The 25,246-nt window shown below is 47.5% G+C and overlaps 2 protein-coding genes across 2 annotated transcripts; one reads left to right on the forward strand and one right to left on the reverse strand.

Annotated features, from left to right (window-relative positions):
• Positions 1-2,063: 2,063 nt before the first annotated feature.
• Positions 2,064-8,055, reverse strand: LOC121303738 (mucin-1). The gene is made up of 2 exons (XM_041234518.1): positions 7,913-8,055; positions 2,064-4,176 (listed from the first exon to the last, which is right to left on the reverse strand). The coding sequence occupies exons 1-2, from the start codon at positions 8,053-8,055 to the stop codon at positions 2,064-2,066; spliced, it is 2,256 nt and encodes a 751-aa protein (XP_041090452.1).
• Positions 8,056-14,324: 6,269 nt separating this feature from the next.
• LOC121303914 (creatine kinase M-type-like) lies at positions 14,325-20,052 on the forward strand. Its single transcript, XM_041234778.1, has 8 exons — positions 14,325-14,432; positions 16,659-16,871; positions 16,979-17,133; positions 17,371-17,503; positions 17,616-17,787; positions 18,064-18,187; positions 18,662-18,851; positions 19,703-20,052. The coding sequence occupies exons 2-8, from the start codon at positions 16,679-16,681 to the stop codon at positions 19,879-19,881; spliced, it is 1,146 nt and encodes a 381-aa protein (XP_041090712.1). The 5' UTR covers positions 14,325-14,432; positions 16,659-16,678; the 3' UTR covers positions 19,882-20,052.
• The last annotated feature ends 5,194 nt before the right edge of the window (positions 20,053-25,246 follow it).

Consider the following 25,246-nt stretch of genomic DNA (forward strand, 5'->3'; position numbering starts at 1 on the left):
CTGACAACATCCCTCACAACCCTGCCTATACCCTGCAACATTCTTCCCAATAACCCTGCCTATACCCTGACAACATCCCTCACAACCCTGCCTATACCCTGACAACATCCCTCACACCCCTGCCTATACCCTGACAACATCCCTCACAACCCTGCCTATACCCTGACAACATCCCTCACAATAACCCTGCCTATACCCTGCAACATCCCTCACAATAACCCTGCCTATACCCTGACAACATCCCTCACAATAACCCTGCCTATACCCCTGCCTATACCCTGACAACATCCCTCACAATAACCCTGCCTATACCCTGACAACATCCCTCACAATAACCCTGCCTATACCCTGCAACATCCCTCACAATAACCCTGCCTATACCCTGACAACATCCCTCACAACCCTACCTATACCCTGACAACATCCCTCACAACCCTACCTATACCCTGACAACATCCTTCACAATAACCCTGCCTATACCCTGACAACATCCCTCACAACCCTGCCTATACCCTGCAACATCCCTCCCAATAACCCTGCCTATACCCTGACAACATCCCTCACAATAACCCTGCCTATACCCCTGCCTATACCCTGACAACATCCCTCACAATAACCCTGCCTATACCCTGCAACATCCCTCACAATAACCCTGCCTATACCCTGACAACATCCCTCACAATGCCTATACCCTGCCTATACCCTGCAACATCCCTCACAACAACCCTGCCTATACCCTGCAACATCCCTCACAATAACCCTGCCTATACCCTGACAACATCCCTCACAATAACCCTGCCTATACCCTGCCTACAACATCCCTCACAACCCTGCCTATACCCTGACAACATCCCTCACAATAACCCTGCCTATACCTATACCCTGCCTATACCCTGACAACATCCCTCACAATACCCCTGCCTATACCCTGAACATCCCTCACAATAACCCTGCCTATACCCTGACAACAACAACCCTGCCTATACCCTGCAACATTCTTCCCAATAACCCTGCCTATACCCTGACAACATCCCTCACAACAACCCTGCCTATACCCTGCAACATCCCTCACAATAACCCTGCCTATACCCCTGACAACATCCCTCACAATAACCCTGCCTATACCCTGACAACATCCCTCACAATAACCCTGCCTATACCCTGCAACATCCCTCACAATAACCCTGCCTATACCCTGACAACATCCCTCACAATAACCCTGCCTATACCCTGACAACATCCCTCACAATAACCCTGCCTATACCCTGACAACATCCCTCACAATAACCCTGCACTATCCCCTCACAACCCTGCCTATACCCTGACAACATCCCTCACAACCCTGCCTATACCCTGACAACATCCCTCAATAACCCTGCCTATACCTGCAACACAACATCCCTCACAATAACCCTGCCTATACCCTGACAACATCCCTCACAATAACCCTGCCTATACCCTGACAACATCCCTCACATCCCTCACAATAACCCTGCAACATACCCTGACAATAACCCTCACTATAACCCTGCAACATACCCTGACAACATCCCTCACAATAACCCTGCCTATACCCTGACAACATCCCTCACAATAACCCTGCCTATACCCTGACAACATCCCTCACAATAACCCTGCCTATACCCTGACAACATCCCTCACAATAACCCTGCCTATACCCTGCAACATCCCTCACAATAACCCTGCCTATACCCTGCCTACCTCCCTGACAACATCCCTCACTATAACCCTGCCTATACCCTGACAACATCCCTCACAATAACCCTGCCTATACCCTGCAACATCCCTCACAATAACCCTGCCTATACCCTGACAACATCCCTCACAATAACCCTGCCTATACCCTGCAACATCCCCTCCAATAACCCTGCCTATACCCTGCAACCCTGCCTGTATCCCATAACCCTGCCTGCAACATCCCTGCTCCAATAACCCTGCTTTTACTCCTGCTACATCCCACTGTGTTTCACCATCCTGTCCAGCTGTGAACCCGGGCTGTGCTGACCCTGCAAGTGATCCCTGGCTGTGAGCTCATGCCGGTGTTAATGGAGTGCAGCTGTGAACCCGGGCTGTGCTGCAGAGTGTCCTGGCTGTGGAGAGCCGGTGTGAGGGGGCTGAGCTGTGAACCCGGGCTGTGCTGCAGAGTGTCCTGGCTGTGGAGAGCCGGTGTGAGGGGGGTGCAGCTGTGAACCCGGGCTGTGCTGCAGAGTGTCCTGGCTGTGGAGAGCCGGTGTGAGGGGGGTGCAGCTGTGAACCCGGGCTGTGCTGCAGGGTGTCCTGGCTGTGGAGAGCCGGTGTGAGGGGGGTGAGCTGTGAACCCGGGCTGTGCTGCAGAGTGTCCTGGCTGTGGAGAGCCGGTGTGAGGGGGTGCAGCTGTGAACCCGGGCTGTGCTGCAGAGTGTCCTGGCTGTGGAGAGCCGGTGTGAGGGGGTGCAGCTGTGAACCCGGGCTGTGCTGCAGAGTGTCCTGGCTGTGGAGAGCCGGTGTGAGGGGGTGAGCTGTGAACCCGGGCTGTGCTGCAGAGTGTCCTGGCTGTGGAGAGCCGGTGTGAGGGGGTGCAGCTGTGAACCCGGGCTGTGCTGCAGAGTGTCCTGGCTGTGGAGAGCCGGTGTGAGGGGGTGCAGCTGTGAACCCGGGCTGTGCTGCAGAGTGTCCTGGCTGTGGAGAGCCGGTGTGAGGGGGTGCAGCTGTGAACCCGGGCTGTGCTGCAGAGTGTCCTGGCTGTGGAGAGCCGGTGTGAGGGGGTGAGCTGTGAACCCGGGCTGTGCTGCAGAGTGTCCTGGCTGTGGAGAGCCGGTGTGAGGGGGGTGAGCTGTGAACCCGGGCTGTGCTGCAGAGTGTCCTGGCTGTGGAGAGCCGGTGTGAGGGGGTGCAGCTGTGAACCCGGGCTGTGCTGCAGAGTGTCCTGGCTGTGGAGAGCCGGTGTGAGGGGGTGCAGCTGTGAACCCGGGCTGTGCTGCAGAGTGCCCTGGCTGTGGAGAGCCGGTGTGAGGGGGTGAGCTGTGAACCCGGGCTGTGCTGCAGAGTGTCCTGGCTGTGGAGAGCCGGTGTGAGGGGGTGAGCTGTGAACCCGGGCTGTGCTGCAGAGTGTCCTGGCTGTGGAGAGCCGGTGTGAGGGGGTGAGCTGTGAACCCGGGCTGTGCTGCAGAGTGTCCTGGCTGTGGAGAGCCGGTGTGAGGGGGTGAGCTGTGAACCCGGGCTGTGCTGCAGAGTGTCCTGGCTGTGGAGAGCCGGTGTGAGGGGGTGAGCTGTGAACCCGGGCTGTGCTGCAGAGTGTCCTGGCTGTGGAGAGCCGGTGTGAGGGGGTGAGCTGTGAACCCGGGCTGTGCTGCAGAGTGTCCTGGCTGTGGAGAGCCGGTGTGAGGGGGTGAGCTGTGAACCCGGGCTGTGCTGCAGAGTGTCCTGGCTGTGGAGAGCCGGTGTGAGGGGGTGAGCTGTGAACCCGGGCTGTGCTGCAGAGTGTCCTGGCTGTGGAGAGCCGGTGTGAGGGGGGTGAGCTGTGAACCCGGGCTGTGCTGCAGAGTGTCCTGGCTGTGGAGAGCCGGTGTGAGGGGGTGAGCTGTGAACCCGGGCTGTGCTGCAGAGTGTCCTGGCTGTGGAGAGCCGGTGTGAGGGGGTGAGCTGTGAACCCGGGCTGTGCTGCAGAGTGTCCTGGCTGTGGAGAGCCGGTGTGAGGGGGTGAGCTGTGAACCCGGGCTGTGCTGCAGAGTGTCCTGGCTGTGGAGAGCCGGTGTGAGGGGGTGAGCTGTGAACCCGGGCTGTGCTGCAGAGTGTCCTGGCTGTGGAGAGCCGGTGTGAGGGGGGTGAGCTGTGAACCCGGGCTGTGCTGCAGAGTGTCCTGGCTGTGGAGAGCCGGTGTGAGGGGGTGAGCTGTGAACCCGGGCTGTGCTGCAGAGTGTCCTGGCTGTGGAGAGCCGGTGTGAGGGGGTGAGCTGTGAACCCGGGCTGTGCTGCAGAGTGTCCTGGCTGTGGAGAGCCGGTGTGAGGGGGTGCAGCTGTGAACCCGGGCTGTGCTGCAGAGTGTCCTGGCTGTGGAGAGCCGGTGTGAGGGGGGTGAGCTGTGAACCCGGGCTGTGCTGCAGAGTGTCCTGGCTGTGGAGAGCCGGTGTGAGGGGGGTGAGCTGTGAACCCGGGCTGTGCTGCAGAGTGTCCAGGCTGTGGAGAGCCGGAAAACATGGATTGAGAATTGATTAGGGGTTTGCTACGCATGTGGACTGGCAGAGCTATACTGGTGTTCTTTTCTGAAAGGAGACTAATATTGCAGATAGCAGACTGTTTGGTTCAAATTGCATGTACTGCTAACCACTGATAGAGACGATGCGTCTACAAACTGCCCAACAATGACTGCAAGCTAACGAGATAACAATGCTGTGGACTAGAAGGGAACAGGCGCTAGACTTCAGAGAGATCAAAAGAGATAATCCCACTGGCATCAAAGGGGGTCGCAAGGAGATAACAAAAGGCAGATGTATGGACCTTTTGTCTCCAGGAGTGTGAAGAATGCACTGAGTTCAGAGGTTGGTCACACTAGACCACACACACAGACACACACACATTAACACTCACACAATAAATTAAATTACCTTGACCATTGGTTAAGTGTCAGAGAAAGGGGAGGTGGACCATCTATACAGAAGGGTATTTAATGTCACGCAAGCATTGTAATTGAGTTGTATGTCCTGTACCTGGGACCAGACTCCTGTATTTCAAGAAAAACTGACCTGATTGACTAACCTGCATATACAATCACCATCAATTTTTTAAGGCACCCCAGGAGTTTTGCATGCCATTTTTATAACTTATTGCCTGCATGTCGTATTCAGTACCTTCCTTCAAAAATACTAAATATATACTAAAAATATTTTATATATTACAGCATGGATTGCATTATATTTTAAAAATACCCACTACTTATTGGAATATATAAAATAAATAGATGTATTTTAACATATTTTATAATAAACCTTTCATGTACATATAAAAAGAAAATCAAATAAAATTAATTGTACACAAAAAATTTACACATGGCAGGAAGTTTTATATATTTAATTATGATTTTTATAAAATATATATAATGTCGTATTAAATAAAAATTTTTATGGGTTTAAACATATATATATTTATTTAGGAGATACATATTTTATAAAATATTATTTGAAAGTAATGTATATTATTCTTTAGTAAATAAATTAAAATAAAGTTAACATATAGTGACGTATATCAATTTGGATTAAAGTTTGGATATTATATATATATATGAGCAAACAGTTTAACACTAGAACCGTCATGGCAGTCATGACATATTTTCATTTTGAATATAACCTATAATATTCTATTTTATTTTTCTATGCAAGCCTGTTGTTATCTCTACAGGACCTGGGAGCCATCAATTCTTTCCTTTTGTACAAGGAATGCACTGGGGAAAATATCAGTAGGAGAGATTTCATTCTGAAGCCACAGCCATTCAGCAGAAACATTTCAATCAGAAAACTGCAAAGCAGCAGAGTGCAGCAGCTCAACCTGGATTTGGGGATCTGCTATCTATATTGACAGTCAAATATGATAAAATTATTTTATTGGGTGATTTTAACCTTCATGTTCACAATGATTCTGATTCTTACTCCTATGAATTGTTCAGGTATTCTGAATAAGCTGCAAGGGGGATACCACATGTTTTGGGGCACCAGAAAAAAAGTGCATACAATAATCAATTCTAGATGAAGCAAAGGCATGCATTAGTCTCTCAGCATCAGATACAGAAATAATTGGTCTAAGTTTTCCTATATTTCACAAAATGAAAAAAGATACTTTACTAACTTAGTATGAGTCTCAAATGATATCAGCAGATCGTTCACAACTGACAAGGGCCACCTTGGTGCTCTGAGCAACTGGACTGAAACTTCTGGAACCATTAAGAGTCAGAAAACTCTGTCGAGAACCTTATTTAAGAATGGTAGGTTGGAGATTGGCCTATAGTTAATGAGGACTTTAGGGTCCAAATTGTGTTTCTTAAGCATAGGCTTTACCACAGTGACCTTAAGAGCTGAGGGAACTGTACCAGAGGAAAGAAAACCATTTATAATTTTTTAAATGTGGGTATTAATAACACCAAGAACATCTTTTAATAGTTTTGTAGGAATAGGATCAAGAGAGCATGTAGTAACTCTCATATGTTGAACTAGTTCTGTCAAGGTAATCAAAGATAAAGCCCCCACTGTAGCTTTAACACTGGAGCGTCTGCATTTATAGGAATACCTAGAACAACCATGAGCGGTCAATTAAAAACAACATAAATATTATAATGAAAGGACAAACTATTGAATAGAAGAACATAAGAAAGTTTGTAAACGAGAGGAAGCCATTCGGCCCATCTTGCTCGTTTGGTTGTCAGTAGCTTATTGATCCCAGAATCTCAACATTGTCAATACCTTTTAGGATTTTGAATGTTTGAATCAGGTCTCCGCGTAGTCTTCTTTGTTCAAGACCAAACAGATTCAATTATTTTAGCCTGTCTACATATGACATGCCTTTTAAACCTGGAATAATTCTCTTCGCTCTTCTTTGCACTCTTTCTAGAGCAGCAATATCCTTTTTCTAGCGAGGGGACTAGAACTGTACACAGTATTCTAGATGAGGTGTATTTAATCTAAAATCATGTGAACCACTTTTATTGCACATAGATGGACTCTATTTAACTAACTGTGTGAATTCTGAAGGCAATTGGGCTTATTTAGGAGTGCCATAGCAAAGGGGGTGAATATTTATCTAATGAAAACATTTCAGGTTTTTATTTTTAATTGATTTGTTTTTTCAACCCCCCCCCCTTCCCCCCTTCATTTTTCCACACATTGAAAGTGTTGAGTAGGTTGTGTAAATCAAAGGAAAACACATTGATTGAGCAGTGGTAATAGGAATTTGATGAAGGTTACCGTAGCACACACCTCTGTGACCCCCTGCCCAGTATCTAGATTAAATACCTTGCCAGGTGGTGTTCAATGTTATCAGATAGCCTGCTTGTCCCTGACCTATTTAGATGCAGTCTATCTTTCATATAATATCTATGTCTTTCCCCAGTTTAATGTTTGATCTTGAAAAATTGGCCTCACGACAAAATATTATTTTTTGCGAGGTTCTAAATCTTCTTTCATCAGAAAAAACATCTTTCTTGAGGCAGCCATTTTTCTTTCAATTAAAAAAAAAACCTGAAACTGCCTGAAAATCCTATATCGTCAGTAATCCATGACATGTCTGAATATAACTGGGACTGCATAAGACTGACTGTAACATTGTCTTTTCATTTTGTGAGTGGGAAATGTGTTTATTTATCTTTTAGAAAGAATGTCATTTCTTTTGTCGGAGGGGGGTCTTCTTTCATGAGGTTCTTCATTCTAGAGAAAAAAATAACTAATCTGATGAAAAAAGATTGTGGACAGCTCCCGACAACTCCTAAGCAAGCTGCAGAGACTAGAAAGCAGACTATGATCGCTACAGCATCGTGTTATGGGGATGCTTCTCTTCAGCAGAGGCTGGGAAGCTTGTCAAGATAGAGGGAAGAATGGATGGTGCAAAGTACAGGCGAATCCTTGAGGAAAACCTGTTTGAGTCAGCCAAGACTCTGAAATGGGAGGAAATTTACATTTCAGCAGGACAATGACCTGAAGCACAGCCAAAGCCACAGTGGAGTCATTGAATAAGAAGAGAATTCATGTCCTTGAGTCAAAGTCCTGACTTGAATCCAATTTATGGTGAGGCTTGAAGATTGCAGGCCATCAGCGATCCCCAACAAACTTATCAGAACTGGAGCAATTTTCCCATGAAGAATGGACAAAAATGTCACCATCCAAACAGCGCAGGTCTGTATTCAGTGCAGACTTTGACCTCGCAGCCTTACCCAGACTTTTTGGAGAAGGTCAAATCCTCCTGGCAACACCTGGCCTCACCGTCCAGTGTGACCAAGCGCGCGGCCGCACGTGCCTCCATGGAAGGTGCAGAGGCGGTAGGGCTGGTACAGTTCCCCCAGGTGGACTCCACCATAGCGACCCTAGTGCGAGGCCCACTAGGAGGTCTTCTAAGGATCATGGAAACCCACCTGAAGAAGGCTTACATGGCTGAAGTGCAGGTGTCTCTTGTAGCTTCAGAGCGACGCACAGTCTCAGGCACTTTATTGTAAATATCGGAGCTCCAAAAGCAAGCCCTGGGCAGAAGCCTGGCAGGCTTAGTGGTGGCACGCAGACCGCTGTGGCTGCATCAGAAGAGGGACCTGGATTCAGATAAGTCCACCTTACTAGACGCACCTATCTCCCCTGGCTATACTTTTGTACCACCGGTAGAGGAGATCCTGAAACACTCTCATAGAGAACGAGAGGCAACCTGACAGGTGGCTGTGATGCTCTCCTCTCATGCCCCAGCACAGGGAAGGGGGAGGCGATGGCGTCCAGCAGTCACTGCGGTTCTGGTTAATGCCAATCCCTACAGCGCCATGGGGTGACCTGAGGCACTGCTTCCAGGCCTCCGTTGCAAGGAGCCTTCAGCAAGGATGGGGAAACGTCGGATGTGGGGCCCCAGTGCACCAGTGCCCAGGGAGACAGTTCCAAAGGAACTGCCCCAGGTAGCCTCCAAGGCTTAGCCTCCCACCCATTTGCACACCATTTATAATACTGGCGCAATTGCACCTCAGACTCCTGGGAGCTCTCAATTCCACTCTGGACCTCCTCCCTTTCGAGGGATCATGGTTAAATCCATGAACGACCCTCTGCAGATCTTGACCCTCAAACAAGAGGTAGAAACACTACTTCAAAAACAAGCCATCCATCTCGTAGAACAAGATACTTCTTGGTACTCAAGACTCAAGATACTTCTTGGTGTCAAAGAAGGATGACGGCCTTTGAACCATCCTAGACCTGAGACACATCAACGGGTTCTTAAGAGAGAGGAGGTTCCAGATGGTCACACATCGTCACATCCTCCAGTCTGTCCGGCCGGGCGGCTGGTTTACAAAAGTGGACCTGAAGGATACGTATTTTCACATTCCTATCAGTCCAGCGCACAGTAAATATCTCCTCTTCACCTTTCAGGGAAGCGTCTTCGAGTTTTCCATGCTGCCATTCGGCCTCTCCTTAGCCCCCTGCACTTTTTCAAAGTGCGTGGATGGCTGTTTAATTTGTTCCTAGTCCCAGGAAGGAGCAGTGGCCCACACTGTGATTGTGATGGAGCATCTGTCAAGGCAGGTCTCATCCTCAAAGATGAGAAAATCCAATTAATACCAGTGTAAAGTACGGTCTACTTGGGTCTCTGGCTGGATTCCCTCATGATGTGAGCCTACCTGTCAGATGACAGAGTAGCTGTCATTCGCAGCTTTGTGGTCCTGTTCAACAAGGGTTCACAGTACAATTGGTGTTGTACCAAAAATTACTGGGTTTGATGGCTGCAGCTTCATCAGCCATCAATCTGGGGTTACTTCACATGCTTCAAGTGTGGCTCAATGCCTTTCGGCTACACCCCAAGCGCGACAGACACCATCGACTGACAGTGTCTCGCCTGTGTTGGAAAGCACTACGCTGGTGGAGGCAAGCTCCTCATCTGAGCAAAGGCGTTAGGATGGAAGCGATTTACAACTGTCAAGAGGTTATGACGGATGCAACTCCGGTTGGGGGGCTGCCTGGGCAGGCAGAGGAGTCTGCGGATCCTGGTCTGGACAACCCTGCACATAAATGCGCCTCAGCTGAAAGTGGTTAACCTCACGCTACAACATTTCCTCTCTGTATTCTGCAACCAACATGTCCTTGTCCATACGGACAGCGTGCCAGTGGTTGCAAACGTGAAACACCAGGAAGGGCTTCGGTCCCCGGGGTTACACCCCATAGCCTTTCAGCTGCTAATCTAGGCAAAGAGGCACTTCTTGTCTCTCTGGGCACTACACCTCCTGGGTGTGGTGAACTGGGCAGTAGACCGCCTCTCCAGGGAGGGTCCTCACCTGTCAGAATGGAGACTGCACCCTCAGGTGGCGCAGCGCAGCTGGGAACGCTTCAGGGAAGCCCAGGTCGACCTCTTTGCCACGGCAGAGACGACCTGTAGTCCTCCCTCCACAGCTGCGGAGGTCACTAGCGTCAACACCCTAGCCCACGAGTGACTACAAACTACAATGGAACTTTTTGGCCTAAATGCAAAGCGTTATGTTTGGCGCAAGCCCAACACAGTGCATCACTCAAAGAACACCATCCCTACTGTGAAGCATGGTGGTGGCAGCATCATGTTATGGGGATGTTTCTCATCGTCAGGGACTGGAGCACTTGTCAGGATAGAAGGGAAAATGAATGGAACAAAGTACAGAGAAGTCCTTGAAGAAAACCTGTTGCCCTCTGCAAGAAAGCTCGAAACTGGGAGGGAAGTTCACCTTTCAGCATGACAACGACCCAAAGCACACAGCCAAAGCTACACTGGAGTGACTAAGGAACAAAAAGGTAAATGTCCTTGAGTGGCCCAGTCAGAGCCCCGACCTAAAACCAATCAAAAATTTGTGGCATGACTTAAATATTGTTGTCCATCAACGCTCCCCAAGGAACTTGACAGAGCTTGAACAGTTTTGTAAAGAGGAATGGTCAAATATTGCCAAATCTAGGTGTGCAAAGTTGGTAGAGACCTATCCCAACAGACTCACTGCTGTAATTGCTGCCAAAGGTGCTTCCACCAAGTCATTACAGCATTTCTTCCTCAATAAAAACTTTTTTCCTCTTAACAGTGTGGAGTGTGGTGTGTTGATAAGTGGAAAAAAATCCTCATTTAAATGCATGAAACTCTGAGGCACTGACACAACAAAATGTGAAAAAAGTTCAAGGGGGTGCAGACTTTCTATAGGCACTGTATATATATATATATCTATATATATATATAATATATATACACACACACACACACACACACACACACACACCACAAGTGTCCAAATTGGGTTATACAATTACAATTAAATTAAATTTAAGCTGTAGTCAAAAGTTTATCAACCCACCTTTCAATATTTGCAGAACTTCAAGAGTTTTGTTTCTTAACCAAAAGAATTTTAGGGACACAATTCTTTATCCAAAACGAACACTTTTCTTTGATAAAGTTACAAGAAATAGATGTCTACAATTATTGATTTTAGCATTATTTTTTTTTGGCAAAACTCCAAAAATGCTGATTCAAAAGTATTCATACACTTCGATGCTATGATAGTATTGTCTACAAGGTGCTAGAAATTTCAATATGATAATGCAGAACTTAATTCTAGAAAAGTGTAGAAAATGCTGGATTGTAGGTGAACATTCTTAGCGTATAAAAGGGTTAGGCATAGGATGATTGCTGTCATTACCAATTAGTGACAAAGTAAAGAGCTCTCTGAAGACCTTAGGCAGAAAATGATATATTATCATAAAACTGGAAAAGGAAACAAGAAGATTTCCAAGCATCAAGAAGTACAAGACTCGTGGTCCTGTCACAACGCTCCCTCGGTCTGGAAGAAAGAAGGTTCTTTCACCAAGAACAAGTAGAAGAATTGTGAGGAAGGTTAATAACAATCTGTGATTGACTGCCAAAGATATTCAAAGTGAACTGGCTGCAGGTGGGACTGGGGTTTCCATTTCAATCACAGGTCCAGTATTGCATGGTGAAGGTCTCAACGGTCACAGGCCAAGGAAAAAGCCACTCTTAGGAAAACGTCACAATGACGGCATTCGAATGATGGATATGAGTTCTGGTCAAAGGTTTTGTGGAGTGATGAAATAAAAACAAGCTTTTTTATCGCCCTGATAGTCGTTACGCTTGGAGAAAGTCTGACGAGGCATACAAAGAAAAGAACACCATGCCTACTGTCAAGCATGGAGGTGGTGATATCCTTCTATGGGGCTGTTTTCCCTCTAATGGCACAGGAAATTTAGTTCCAATATATGGTAAAATGGATTCCACATCATACCAAATGAAATTGGCCAATCATCTGAAACCGTCCGCTACAAAACTTGGTTTAAAGCGCAGCTGGACGTTCCAACACAACAACGATCCGAAGCCCACATCAAAATCCACTTCAGAACAGTTAAAGAAGAATAAAAGCAAGGTTCTGGAACGGCCCGGTCAAAGTCCCGATCTAAATCCGATTGAGAATCTTTGGTATGAGCTGAAAAAGGCTGCGCACAGGAGAAGTCCTCGGAATCTGAATGAACTGGAACAGTTTGTTGAAGAATTGTCAGAAATCACTAAAGAATCATGGCAAAAGCTCACTGAGAAATATCCTAATCATGTGTTTGGAGTTTTGCAAACAAATTGCTGAAATAAATAACTGTAGACATCTATTTCTTGTAACTTTTCTGCATATATTTAAGAGTCTTTTGTTGAGTATTCCAATATATGTTTGAAAATATGCTATAAAAGATTGTTCATATAATTATTTATTTCCATTGGGGTGTGTAAACTTTTGACTACAACTATATATATATATATATATAGTACTGTGCAAAAGTTTTAGGCAGGTGTGAAAAAATGCTGTAAAGAATGCTTTCAAAAATAGACATGTTAATAGATTATATTTATCAATTAACAAAATGCAAAGTGAGTGAACAGAAGAAAAATCTAAATCAAATCCATATTTAGTGTGACCACCCTTTGCCTTTCAAACAGCATCAGTTCTTCTAGGTACACTTGCACACAGTTTTTGAAGGAACTTGGCAGGTAGGTTGGCCCAAACATCTTGGAGAACTAACCAAAGTTCTTCTGTGGATTTAGGCAGCCTCAGTTGCTTCTCTCTCGTCATGTAATCCCAGACAGACTCGATGATGTTGAGATCAGGGCTCTGTGGGGGCCATACCATCACTTCCAGGTCTCCTTGTTCTTCCTTACGCTGAAGATAGTTTTAATGACTTTCACTGTATGTTTGGGGTCATTGTCATGCTGCAGAATAAATTTGGGGCCAATCAGATGTCTCCCTGATGGTATTGTATGATGGATAAGTATCTGCCTGTACTTCTCAGCATTGTGGAGACCATTAATTCTGACCAAATCCCCAACTCCATTTGCAGAAATGCAGCTTCACTGTTGCCTGCAGACACTCATTCATGTACCGCTCTCCAGCCCTTCGGCAAACAAACTGCCTTCTGCTACAGCCAAATATTTCAAATTTTGACTCATCAGTCAAGAGCACCTGCTACCATTTTTCTGCACCCCAGTTCCTGTGTTTTCGTACATAGTTGAGTCGCTTGGCCTTGTTTCCATGTCGGAGGTATGGCTTTTTGGCCACAAGTCTTCCATGAAGGCCACTTCTGACCAGACTTCTCCGGAGAATAGATGGGTGTACCAGGGTCCCTTTTTTTTTTTCTTTGTGCTTCTTCAGAAGAGCTTGGACAGCACATCTGGAAACCCCTGTCTGCCTTGAAATTTCTGTCTGGAAGAGACCTTGCTGATGCAGTATAACTACCTTGTGTCTTGTTGCTGTGCTCAGTCTTGCCATGGTGTATGTCTTTTGACAGTAAACTGTCTTCAGCAACCTCACCTTGTTAGCTGAGTTTGATTATTCCTCACCCAGTTTTATTCATCCTACACAGCTGTTTCTGTTTCAGTTAATGATTGTGTTTCAACCTACATATTGAATTGATGATCATTAGCACCTGTTTGGTATAATTGTTTAATCATCCACCTCACTATATGCCTACAAAATCCCTGACTTTGTGCAAGTGTACCTAGAAGAATTGATGCTGTTTTGAAGGCAAAGGGTGGTCACACCAAACATGGATTTGATTTAGATTTTTCTTCTGTTCACTCGCTTTGCATTTTGTTAATTGATAAATATAATCTATTAACATGTCTATTTTTTGATGCATTCTTACTTTACAGCATTTTTTCACACCTGCCTAAAACTTTTGCACAGTACCAAATATACATGTCATATATTAAATATATCTATATATTATATATATATATTATCTAATATATATATATATATATATATATATATATATAAGTTGTCGGTATAACGTTATATACAAACCTTCATTCGAAAACACAAATATAGTGAACAAGGAACACCCACATTGTCGGTCAGAGACACTGCGGTGACTCTTCGACGATGATACATTCCCTAGTGCCATTCCGTCAGCAAACGTTGACAGCTCTCTCTCTCTCTCTCTCTCTCAGACAGACCTGACTGTCAATTCAGAATCCCCCCCCCCACCGTCTAGGGTTGCAGGCACCCCAACAAGTCACGGTGATGTCAAGCTTTGCCTTCCCAAATATTGAGTTGTGTCGGAGACAACCTTGCCCAATGGGAGCCAGGAGGCTGGGTATATAAGACCCGGGGCAGTCTCCAAGAACTCGGGCCACTCTGATTCAGGCTTTGGTGAAAGGAACTGATCCCACGAGTGTTACCTCTCTCTGACTTTCATTCTGTGCAGGTAAATCACCCTCTCTCTATCTCTGTATCTCTCTGTATCTCTCTACCTCTACCTCTCTCTGACTCATTCTGTGCAGGTAAATCACCCTCTCTCTGTCTATCTCTGTCTATCTCTGTATCTCTCTCCCTGTCTCTCTCTCTCTCTTTCTCTCTCTCTTTACCTATACCTCACTCTCTCAGTTTCTCTCACTCTCTCTACCTCTACCTGTTTCTGACTTTCATTCTGTACAGGTAAATCACCCTCTCTCTATCTCTGTACCTCCCTCGCTGTCTATCTCTCTCTTTACCTCTACCTCGCTTTCTCAGTCTATCTCGCTCTCTCTACATCTACCTCTCTGACTTTCATTCTGTACAGGTAAATCACCCTCTCTCTGTCTCTGTCTATCTCTGTATCTCTCTATCTCTACCTCTCTCTGACTTTGATTCTGTGCAGGTAAATCACCCTCTCTCTGTCTCTGTCTATCTCTCTCTCTGTCTCTGTTTATCTCACTCTGTCTCTCAGTTCTGTAGCTCTGCAGATCTTTTCATTTTACTCTTTGATAAAGCATGCATGCTGCAGGTTGAGGTTGAGACAATGTTACTGACACGACTCCAGACAGCGGTTTGATATTTATTTATATATTCAGTTGCTCATTTTAGATCTCAATCTATTTAACTTTATTTAACTTTGCAAGTGGTTTGAGGGGCGTGCAAGCGACATATGTTTGTGAAAATGTAGATAAAAATGTATCCGTGTAGAAGTGAGTGTGGAGAATAGCAGAACAGTCTCGCAAGGCTTGTATAGAGCAATGAGAATAACCTGCATTGCTACTTACCTCCAGTGATCTCTGATCTATCTATCTATCTATATATCTATAGGCAGTATTGCTATTGGTGCACCTGTAACTTGAAATGCAGATCACTGCAATGTGCTCCGTGTGTGTGCCAGTGTGTGTTTCTATTGCAACCTTGGCTGAAGTCCACAGTTTATATAAAGCCTCTCTCCTGATTGCCCATGTGTGGAGGTATCATGAGCAAGGATGCAGATTGGTTGCCCTCCCACCCCCCACCCCCCACCTTGTTAGAGGGAGGAGGGCAAATGTGTCGAAAAAGGGTAACCGATATAGACGAAATCCAATGCCTTGCTATTCCTTACAGTGCTTTGCCTGTGCTTTACCATGTTTCACTGGGATTTAGTGTGGGTTGCCCCAGAGATGGAGAGTTCTATTGATAATCTGCTCCATGCCCAGACTGACACACACACTCACACAACTCACCCCCGTTCTCCACTCCAGCAATGATATGACACGCTGGCTGCAGAGAGGCTTCAGAGCAGCAGCCCTGGTATTTCTGCACTTTTCCCATAGTTTGACTATGCATTTACCATAGTTTACCACGTTTATTAATATGCTTTACTGTACCTCTCTGTGCTCGACAATGCTTGCTATACTTCAGCTGTCACTGTGCTTCTTTACACAGGAGCTGCATATTTTCTGAGCTGTTAAAAGCAAGCAGACCTCAACTGTAACTACCTTCTCTCTCTCCCCTCTCCCCCCCTCTCCTCTCGCTTCTCCCATCTCCATCTCCTCTCTCCTCCCCTCTCAACCCTTTCTTCTCCCACCTCTCCTCTCTCCTCTCTTCTCCCCCTCCTCTCCCCTCTCCCCTCTCTCTCTCTCCCCTCCCCTCCCCCCTCTCAACTCTCTCTTCTCCCCTCTTTCCCTCCTCTCCCCTCCCCTCTTCCCTCTCAACTCTCTCCTATCCCCTCCACTCTCCCTTCTCAACTCTCTTCTCCCTCTCCCCCTCCTCTTCCCTCTCAACTCTCTCCCCTCCCTTCTCCCCCTCCATTCCCCTCCTCTCTCACCTCCCAACTCTCTCCTCTCCCCTCCCTTAACTCTCTTCTCTCCCCTTGCCTCTCCCCTCTCCTCTACCCTCCCCTTTCCCCCCTCAACTCTCATCTTCCCTTTCCCCTCTCCCCTCTCTCCTCTCCTCTCTCTCCTCTCCCCACCCATCTCAACTCTCTCCTCTCCCCTCTATTCCCCTCTCCCCTCTCAACCCTGTACTCTCTCCTTTCCCCTCTCATCTCTTCCCTCCCCTCTTCAATCTCCTCTCTCCTCTCAACTCTCCTCTCCCCTCCCCTCTCCCCTCTCAACTCTCTCCTCTCCCATCCCCTCTCCTCTCCTCTCTTCCCTCTCTCCCCTATCCCCTATCTCCTCTCTTCCCTTGTCCTCTCTCCTCTCCCCTCTTGCAGAGTGTGTAAGACGTGCAGTCATGACTTCTGGAAACATTCACAACAAATTCAAGATGAAGTTCTCAGCGGAGGAGGAGTTTCCAGACCTTTCCAAACACAACAACCACATGGCCAAGGCACTGACTTTTGAAATCTACAAGAAACTGAGGGACAAGCAGACCCCCAGTGGCTTCACCCTAGATGATGTGATCCAGACTGGAGTGGACAACCCTGGTGAGGCCCTGTCTCAATGTGTCCCTGCCTCACTATGTTATGCTCTCTCTCCCTCTCCCTGTCTCACCCCCCCCCTCTCTCTCTCTCTCTCTCTCTCCTTGCCCCAGGCCATCCCTTCATCATGACAGTGGGCTGCGTTGCGGGAGATGAGGAGACCTACGAGGTGTTCAAGGACCTGCTGGACATTGTCATCCAGGACCGTCACGGAGGATACAAGCCCACCGACAAGCACAAGACTGACCTGAACTACAAGAACCTCAAGGTACAGCACAGCCCCGCCCCTTGAGCAGCCCAGCCCCGCCCTCTGAGCAGCACAGCCCCTCCCCTTGAGCAGCACAGCCCCTCCCTCTGAGCAGCACAGCCCCTCCCCCTGAGCAGCACAGCCCTGTCTGTGTGGCTGAACTTACAAATGGAAAAACTGATGCTCTCTCTCTCTCTCTCTCTCTCTCTCTCTCTCTCTCTCTCTGTCTCTCCCCCCCCCTTGTCTGTCTGCCCGCAGGGGGGAGATGACCTGGACCCCAAGTACGTGCTGAGCAGCCGCGTGCGCACTGGCCGTAGCATCATTGGGTACACCCTGCCCCCCCACAGCAGCCGTGGAGAGAGGAGAGCCATCGAGAAGCTGTCTATTGAAGGTGAGTCAGGGGGGAGGGAGGGAGAGGATCTCACAGAGTGTGTATGTCACACTGATACACTGAACAGCAATGAGCCGTGTCCGTGTGTCTGAGTCTCTCTGTCTGTCCGCAGCCCTGAACAGTCTGGACGGAGAGTTCAAGGGGAAGTACTACCCACTGAAGGACATGACGGACAAGGAGCAGCAGCAACTCATCGATGACCACTTCCTGTTTGACAAGCCCGTCTCCCCCCTGCTGCTGGCCTCCGGCATGGCCCGGGACTGGCCCGACGCAAGAGGAATCTGGTGAGGACTAGCAGAGTACACACAGGACTAGCAGAGTACACACAGGACTAGCAGAGTACACACAGGACTAGCAGAGTACACACAGGACTAGCACAGTACACACAGGACTAGCAGAGTACACACAGGACTAGCAGAGTACACACAGGACTAGCAGAGTACACACAGGACTAGCACAGTACACACAGGACTAGCACAGTACACACAGGACTAGCACTGCATACTGCAGCTTGTGCAGTAATGCAACCCCCCCCCCCCCCCCCCCCCCACCTCTTCCAGGCACAATGAGAACAAAACCTTCCTGGTGTGGGTGAACGAGGAAGATCACCTGAGGGTCATCTCCATGGAGAAGGGAGGCAACATGAAGGAGGTGTTCAGACGCTTCTGCGTGGGGCTGGAGAAGGTGAGAGGAGGAGGAGGAGGAGGAGGAGGAGGTGGGGAGGAGAGGGTGGAGGGGGAGGAGGGGGAGCAGGTGATATCATACATAATCTCAGCAGTGGCACATGCTAGTAGCACATCAGATCTCAGAGGAGGGTGTGAGATCGTTCATCTTGTCATCTTCATATTTCTCTCTTATCTCTCGTACACACCAAAGAAACCATGGAAGTGTTAGTTTTTCTATTGATTTCTTGTGCATGTGTTAATTTGTGCATTTTGTTTTTTAAACCAATTTCCAAGAAGTTCCATCAGTTGTCCTGATAAAACAGGACCAGCAGCAGCATGTGTCTCCGCTCTGTGCAATCAGCAGTCTCTGAGTGAGGGGTGTGAAGAAGCTACAGGAAGCTGGGGCAGTGCAGGGGGAGTGATGAAACTGGTGCTTGTTTCTGTGACTCACGCTGTTTCTCCCTCTCCCCTCCCTCTCCCCCTCCTTCTCCAGATTGAGGCTGTGTTCAAGAAGCACAACCACGGTTTCATGTGGAACGAGCACCTGGGTTACGTACTCACCTGCCCCTCTAACCTGGGCACTGGTCTCCGTGGAGGCGTGCACGTCAAGCTGCCCAATCTCAGCAAGCACGCCAAGTTTGAGGAGGTGCTCAACAGACTGCGCCTGCAGAAGCGTGGCACAGGTATGAGACACAGAGCCACGAGACACAGAGCCATGAGACACAGCCATGAAACACAGAGCCACAAGACACAGAGCCACGAGACAGAGCCATGAGACACAGAGCCATGAGACAGAGAGCCACGAGACGGAGCCACGAGACAGAGGGCCATGAGACACAGCCATGAAACACAGAGCCACGAGACACAGAGCCACGAGACAGAGCCATGATACACAGAGCCATGAGACAGAGAGCCACGAGACGGAGCCACGAGACACAGAGCCATGAGACACAGCCATGAAACACAGAGCCACGAGACACAGAGCCACGAGACAGAGCCATGATACACAGAGCCACACTCCTCTCACCCCGCCCCCCCCTGCTCTCTTACTGAGAGAACTGTGAGGGGCCCCCTCCCGCGGGGGGAGAGAGGATCACCCTGTGGTAAGAGTGGAACGGGGGGAGGGGAGATAGAATGTGAGGAGAGTAGGACGGGGGAGGGGATAGAGGAGAGTGGGACGGGGAGGGGGAGAGATGTGAGGAGAGTGGGACGGGGGAGGGAGAGAGAATGTGAGGAGTGGGGTGGGGGAGGGGAGAGAGAATGTGAGGAGAGTGGGACTGGGGAGGGGAGAGAGAGGAGTGTCCTCGGGGGAGGGGAGAGAGATGTGAGTTCTCTCTAGTGGTGGGACTGGGGAGGGAGAGAGGAGAGTTAGGGGGCGGGGGAGGGGAGAGAGAAACCCTCTTCTTTAGAGTAGGGGGGGGGAGGGGAGAGAATGTGAGGACACTCACTCGGGCCCGAGGGGAGAGAATGTCTTACACTAGAGGTGGGGACCTCCACCTCTCTCTCTCGTAACAAGCTCTCTCTCTCCTCCCAGGTGGAGTGGACACAGCCGCAGAGGGTGGAGTGTTTGACATCTCCAACGCTGACAGGTTGGGATTCTCCGAGGTGGAACAGGTGCAGATGGTAGTGGACGGAGTGAAGCTGATGATCGAGATGGAAAAGAAGCTGGAAAAGGGAGGCTCCATCGATAGCATGGTTCCCGCCCAGAAGTAGAGCGGCTCCTTTTATACTGAAAGAGAAACCATCCAGTCATCCATCTCAGTCAGCCCTGCTCTCCCCCTCCACCTCCCCAGAGATATCACCCCGGGCTCCATGCCTGGATTTCACCAGAATCGTTTCACTCTTTAGAAGAAAGAAATTTCAAATAAAGCAATGGCTCCATTATCTGATTATGTGGGTGTTTCATTTGTTTTCCATGTGTTTGTGTTTCGTTCAGTCTCGAACCTACAGCACTGCTTGGTACTCACTGACAGAGTTCTCACGATGTCTTCTATAAGCAATAATAGATGAAACATACTTGCTATTTTATCAGGCGATAGAGATAGAGATCGGTAGAGATTTCAGGAGGCAGTTTTTTTAAGGAGAGAGTGTGATTTTAATCTTGAAGGCAGGAAACACAATACATTCATCACACAAGGGTTTACGAACACCCAGTGAAAAGCACAGTTTTGATCTGATGTCACTCATGGTAGTTCCATGGGTACGATTATATATATATGATCTATTTATATATATATATATATATATATATATATATATATATATATATATATATATATATATATATTTGATTGTGACACACCCCCAGTCTATCACAGACGTGATTAGTTTTGCAATTAAAATGTTAGTTTCGTTTTTCTGAAGAAATGTCCCATATTCACATACTAAATATATGTGTATCACTGTATTTCAATCTTTCAATCAATTATTCGTGATTTAAATGCATTTTCAGTCCCTGAATACTAGATTCAATATTACATCTTTTTCAGTACCAGTTAAACACAACCCACATTCTCCACCAGAGGGCACTGGTATACTATATCTGGATGTCTTTTAATAGAGCATTGATGTAGAGAAAATGAACCTTTTTGAATGTGACAATGCAATTTTCTTCTTCGTTAATAAATATTCTGTTGAGTGACTTGCTCAGGGTCACACACACAGTGAGTCAGTCGCTGAGCTGGGACCCTCCTGGTAACAAGCCCCTTTCAACAAGCACAGGACCCCATGCCTCCATTTAGAATCTCCTTTTGCGGTAAACAAAATTCTACTAAGTTAGCATAACAATGAAATAACAGGTAGGTTTAAAACGCTCCAAAACATTACAAAGTAGCCTCTCATCAAATAAGAACAATGACAATTAATTAGTTAAAACAATACTTGATCAAAAAATGGTGATTGTCTTGTACAGAGCTGATGATTTTCTATCAGGTCCACAGCTGTGCTGCTTTCCTAGAACAAGGAGAACATTCTGGGGACCATTCTACTTGTGAGATGTCTTGCTCATTAAATTATTAAGCATATTTTTTTAAGGAGGAGACAATGATCTATTCAGTGATACCAAGATATTTAGTAAGGGGTCTATACACATTTCAACATGTGCAGATGGAGCTTGGTATTAACATTGTTTAGGGGCATGTCTGTCTGTCTGTTCAACCAATCGCCTGCATGTCACGTTATATTATTGCATATATCTGAAGACTCACTTATCAAATTGTGATTAAACACGTCATTGCTAATTCCTATGGTGTCCTGCACACACAGCTGTGATGTCCCGGGCAGGCCTGTGTTTTGTTAATCATTGTTATATTTAGGTTAATAAAGAGCCTCTTTGTGGCTTGGAGCTTGGTTTCAGGAGATCAGGTTTCAGGCCACTGCGGCACACCAGGGGAGACTTGGAGGTTTGATGCAGCAAAGTTGCCTCAAACTAGGTCTCTCGTGGGTCTCCTGGAACCAGGTTTCAAGCCAAGTGGCTCTGTGTTCCCACAGCTTAATGCCTTTATTCTCTTTTATCAGACATAGATATCACTGTCATTACCCTTGTTCTTGTCACTTTGTCCTGAGTGCAATGGATCTCCCCCTAGTAGCTGATGGGTTGATAACACTGACCTCCCCACTACAGAGCTGCACTTCAGTTAAACAAGTTAAATCACGGTCCTGGATGGCCATTCCACTCCATGTTTAACAGGTAAGCTGAGATAATGGACTGCTTCAGAATCTGGATGGTTTAACAATTTCAAACAGGGTTGGAACAAATATCAGGAGTGGAAGAGACAGCTCATATTCAGTGTGACTGAGAGAATGGAACGGGATCTGTAGATACTGTCTACTAACCCCTTCCTCATACCTGAATGTATAGATTCCATACTGTACTTAGAATGATACAGGTGTACAGATACTTCACAATTGAGTATCAATCAATGGAAATTAATGTTTTTATCATAACCCTGGTTCCCTGAAGTAGAAGTGTAAGCACTACCGCATGGGTGTTACCTGCTGAAGACCTCGAAACCGGAATAATGACACCAAAGCTGCGCACCAGTGCCTGTGACGCAGTCATGTCCGCCCCCGGGGGGCATAAGAAGACTGCAGGCAGAGATACCAGCATCACTTTTCCTTCAAGCCTGCTGCAATCATTGACGCAGCGACCTTGAAGGTTAATGGTTATCAAGTAAGAAATGGAGCCATTACCGTATGGGTGTACCAAAAACATCATAAGAGCAATACTGCATAACGACTGGAATGCTACAAGGCTAAGCCGAGAGGCTACCTTGAGCGTTAACATACAGAATCCCAGTAACAAGTAGCTAGGGCTAAAACACTGAGGGAAAAACTCGCCTCTATGTTATGCGGTAAGAGTCAATCCTGGGGTTTTGTGGATCCAAGACATACAGAACCTAGAGAGTCAACAGGTACCTGCCGTGCCCTGGTCTTAATGGGATGTGGAACTAAGGTCAGTTGTAAAACTGGGATCCGAAGCTGAGTCATCTGGCCAGATGACTGCACAGATTTGCTGGTAACCAGACTCTGTCACTCAGATACTGGTTGACGTGTCTAAGGGTGAGGATTGGTCTGAGGTCACCATCCCGCTTGGGCACTAGGAAGTACAACCTGTCTGGTCTCATTCAAGCACTAGGAAGTACCTGGAGGGGGGGTTTGTACAAGTGGGGGGGGCACGTTGTAGCAGTGCAAATAGCTTACTTTTGTAGCAGAGCTGCCACCTAATGAGACACTACTGTGGGTTTGTGACTAACAAAACCCCCTCTGGCTGTAGGAGCAGCTGGCTGTGCTGGTCTCTGAGGCTGCTGGGGTCTTGGGTGCCAGTTTGCCGCTGGTTTGTGCACCGAGGGTGTCCTCTTGGGAAGCCGACGCTCCTTTGTGGACTCCCGTGCATCTCACCCCCGGTGCTTTATCCCCATCAGATCTGGGAAAGTCAGATCAGACGGCCTTCGATAAACAGGTCTGGTAAGCTACTAATACGCTGTTGTAGTTCCCCAGCTGTGCGGAGAACGCACCGTCCGAGTAAGCCTGCTTCAGAATGACCTCAGAGGCCCTGCACTGCTTGTTAAGGCAGGCAGCGGCCTTGGTCCGGAGTGCTAGTTTAGGCGCCTGCACGAGAGGGAATTGAAGCCTCTACGGGAGGAAATTGGGCCAAACCCAGCTTCTCTGCATCATGCAGGCTGTACAATGACCCTCATTGACCTGGAAGCAGTTGGAGCTGCAGCTGGTGACACGGGAGAGGGAGCAGGCTCATCCTCAAAGATAGACTGTCTCCTTGTCTCATCTGCAGGCCAGGACGCTTGCAATTTTGCAGTGGCCCTCTTAATCAATGACAACAGCTCTGCCGACATGAAGGGCTTAACTAGCATATCCTCCTGCTGCCAGTCTGCTTAATAGAAAAGTGATGCTGGTATCTGTGCCTGCAGTCGGAAGGCAGGTATGATTGCGTCACCGGTGCTGGCGCACATCTTTGGTATAATCTATTCAGGTTCGGGGTCTTTAGCAGGTAAACACCCATACGGTAATGGTTACATTTCATACTTGATAGGGAACTCGGTAATACAGATGTCAGTGTCCCAGGTCAGCACACTCTTCCAGTGGTCTTTTGAAACACTCGTGGGACGACTTTCAAAGCTTGTTTTGAAACCAACGCGTTAACGAAAGCGTTTATTGAATACCTGCTGATCAATACTTTGAGTCTCGGCACGCCCTGCTGGTTACTGATCCTCAGATCAGGGTCTCTGCTGCTGAAGGTCTTCCTGTGGTTCCAGCAGCAGCCTCACTGCAGGGAGCGAGGGAGGGTAAAGAAGAGGCAGACAGACTCACAGACTCCAATACCGGTGAATTTTATTTGGCGAGGGTCCATATCCCTCAGTTTTACATCTAAAGGCACCAAGGGCCATCAATATAATAACTTAATTCAAAAACTCAACCATTTTCTTTGTTTTCTACACAATAATACAAATACAAGCACTCAGAGGGGTTTTGTACAGGGACCGAGAGAGAAAGAGAGAGAGTGAGGTGTGGACAGGCAGCTGTCTGTGAAAGCTCAGTGTAGTTAGTCTGTATCAGAGCTGCACTGCAGTAAACAAGCAGCCACTGCCCTTCTTCACAAAACCTGAGTCCATTCATTGTTTAGTCCGAGTTTTGCTGGGCAAATGTGCAAAAATATATAAAACCAGACAAATCTGTGGGGAAAAAAAAGTTCCTGGTAGAGTGCCTCATCTCTCTTACTCTGTGTAACAGGGTGAGATGCACTGCACACGTGCGACTGACTGAGTTCTGTGCAGTCCAGTGTCACTCCACACTCCAGTACAGTGAGAATCACACCCAGTGCACCTCATACTAGGGAGTGTCACTCTGCTCACCCCAGCCTCACTATCTCACTGTCAGTGCATCAAGGGGGGCGGGGGCATTGTTAACCTTTCGGGAGTGCAGGCTGGTTTCTGATTAGCTGCGAAGCAACCACTTGCTTTCCCAGGATGCACTGCTGCCAAGACACTTCCAGGCTGGTCCAGCAGGGGCAACATCTTCAGCCCAGGATGAGGGGTTGAGATTCAGAACTGCCGAAGTTCATGGAGTGCCTAAGAGTGTCTTCAACACAGTGCCAGTCCCAGTGTCAGGGAATTGCTTATGAACAGAGAGGCAGGGGGTGTGGGAACCTCCTTGACTGTCACTCTGCCTTCAAAATGCATTCATTCTAATGTCTTTGCTGTCCCAGACTCATATTAGAATCCAGTAGGTTTGCTTATGTTCCAAGAATTATTTACATCTGTTTAGGATTCAGGCAGATTCTGTTTGCATGCTTTAAACCTACATTCTTATTGCAATGTCTACAGTGCGATGCCGAAGCTTGTCTCTCTGCAGACTCTTTAGATACAAATACACATTCCAACTGGATTGAAAAAAACAAAAAAACAACACTGAACGCAAAAAGAATCTACTTTGAATCCAAGACTACCGGAATCCAGGAAGAGGCTGCAGAGAGGATGTGTTCTCAATGCCTTTCTTTCTTCTGGGAATGCCAGGGGGTCCTGGGACACACAGAGGGGTGCAATCATAATACTGCTTTAGTGAA

Source organism: Polyodon spathula, chromosome 35 (genome assembly GCF_017654505.1).
Source record: "Polyodon spathula isolate WHYD16114869_AA chromosome 35, ASM1765450v1, whole genome shotgun sequence".
In the NCBI taxonomy this organism is placed as follows: domain Eukaryota; kingdom Metazoa; phylum Chordata; class Actinopteri; order Acipenseriformes; family Polyodontidae; genus Polyodon; species Polyodon spathula.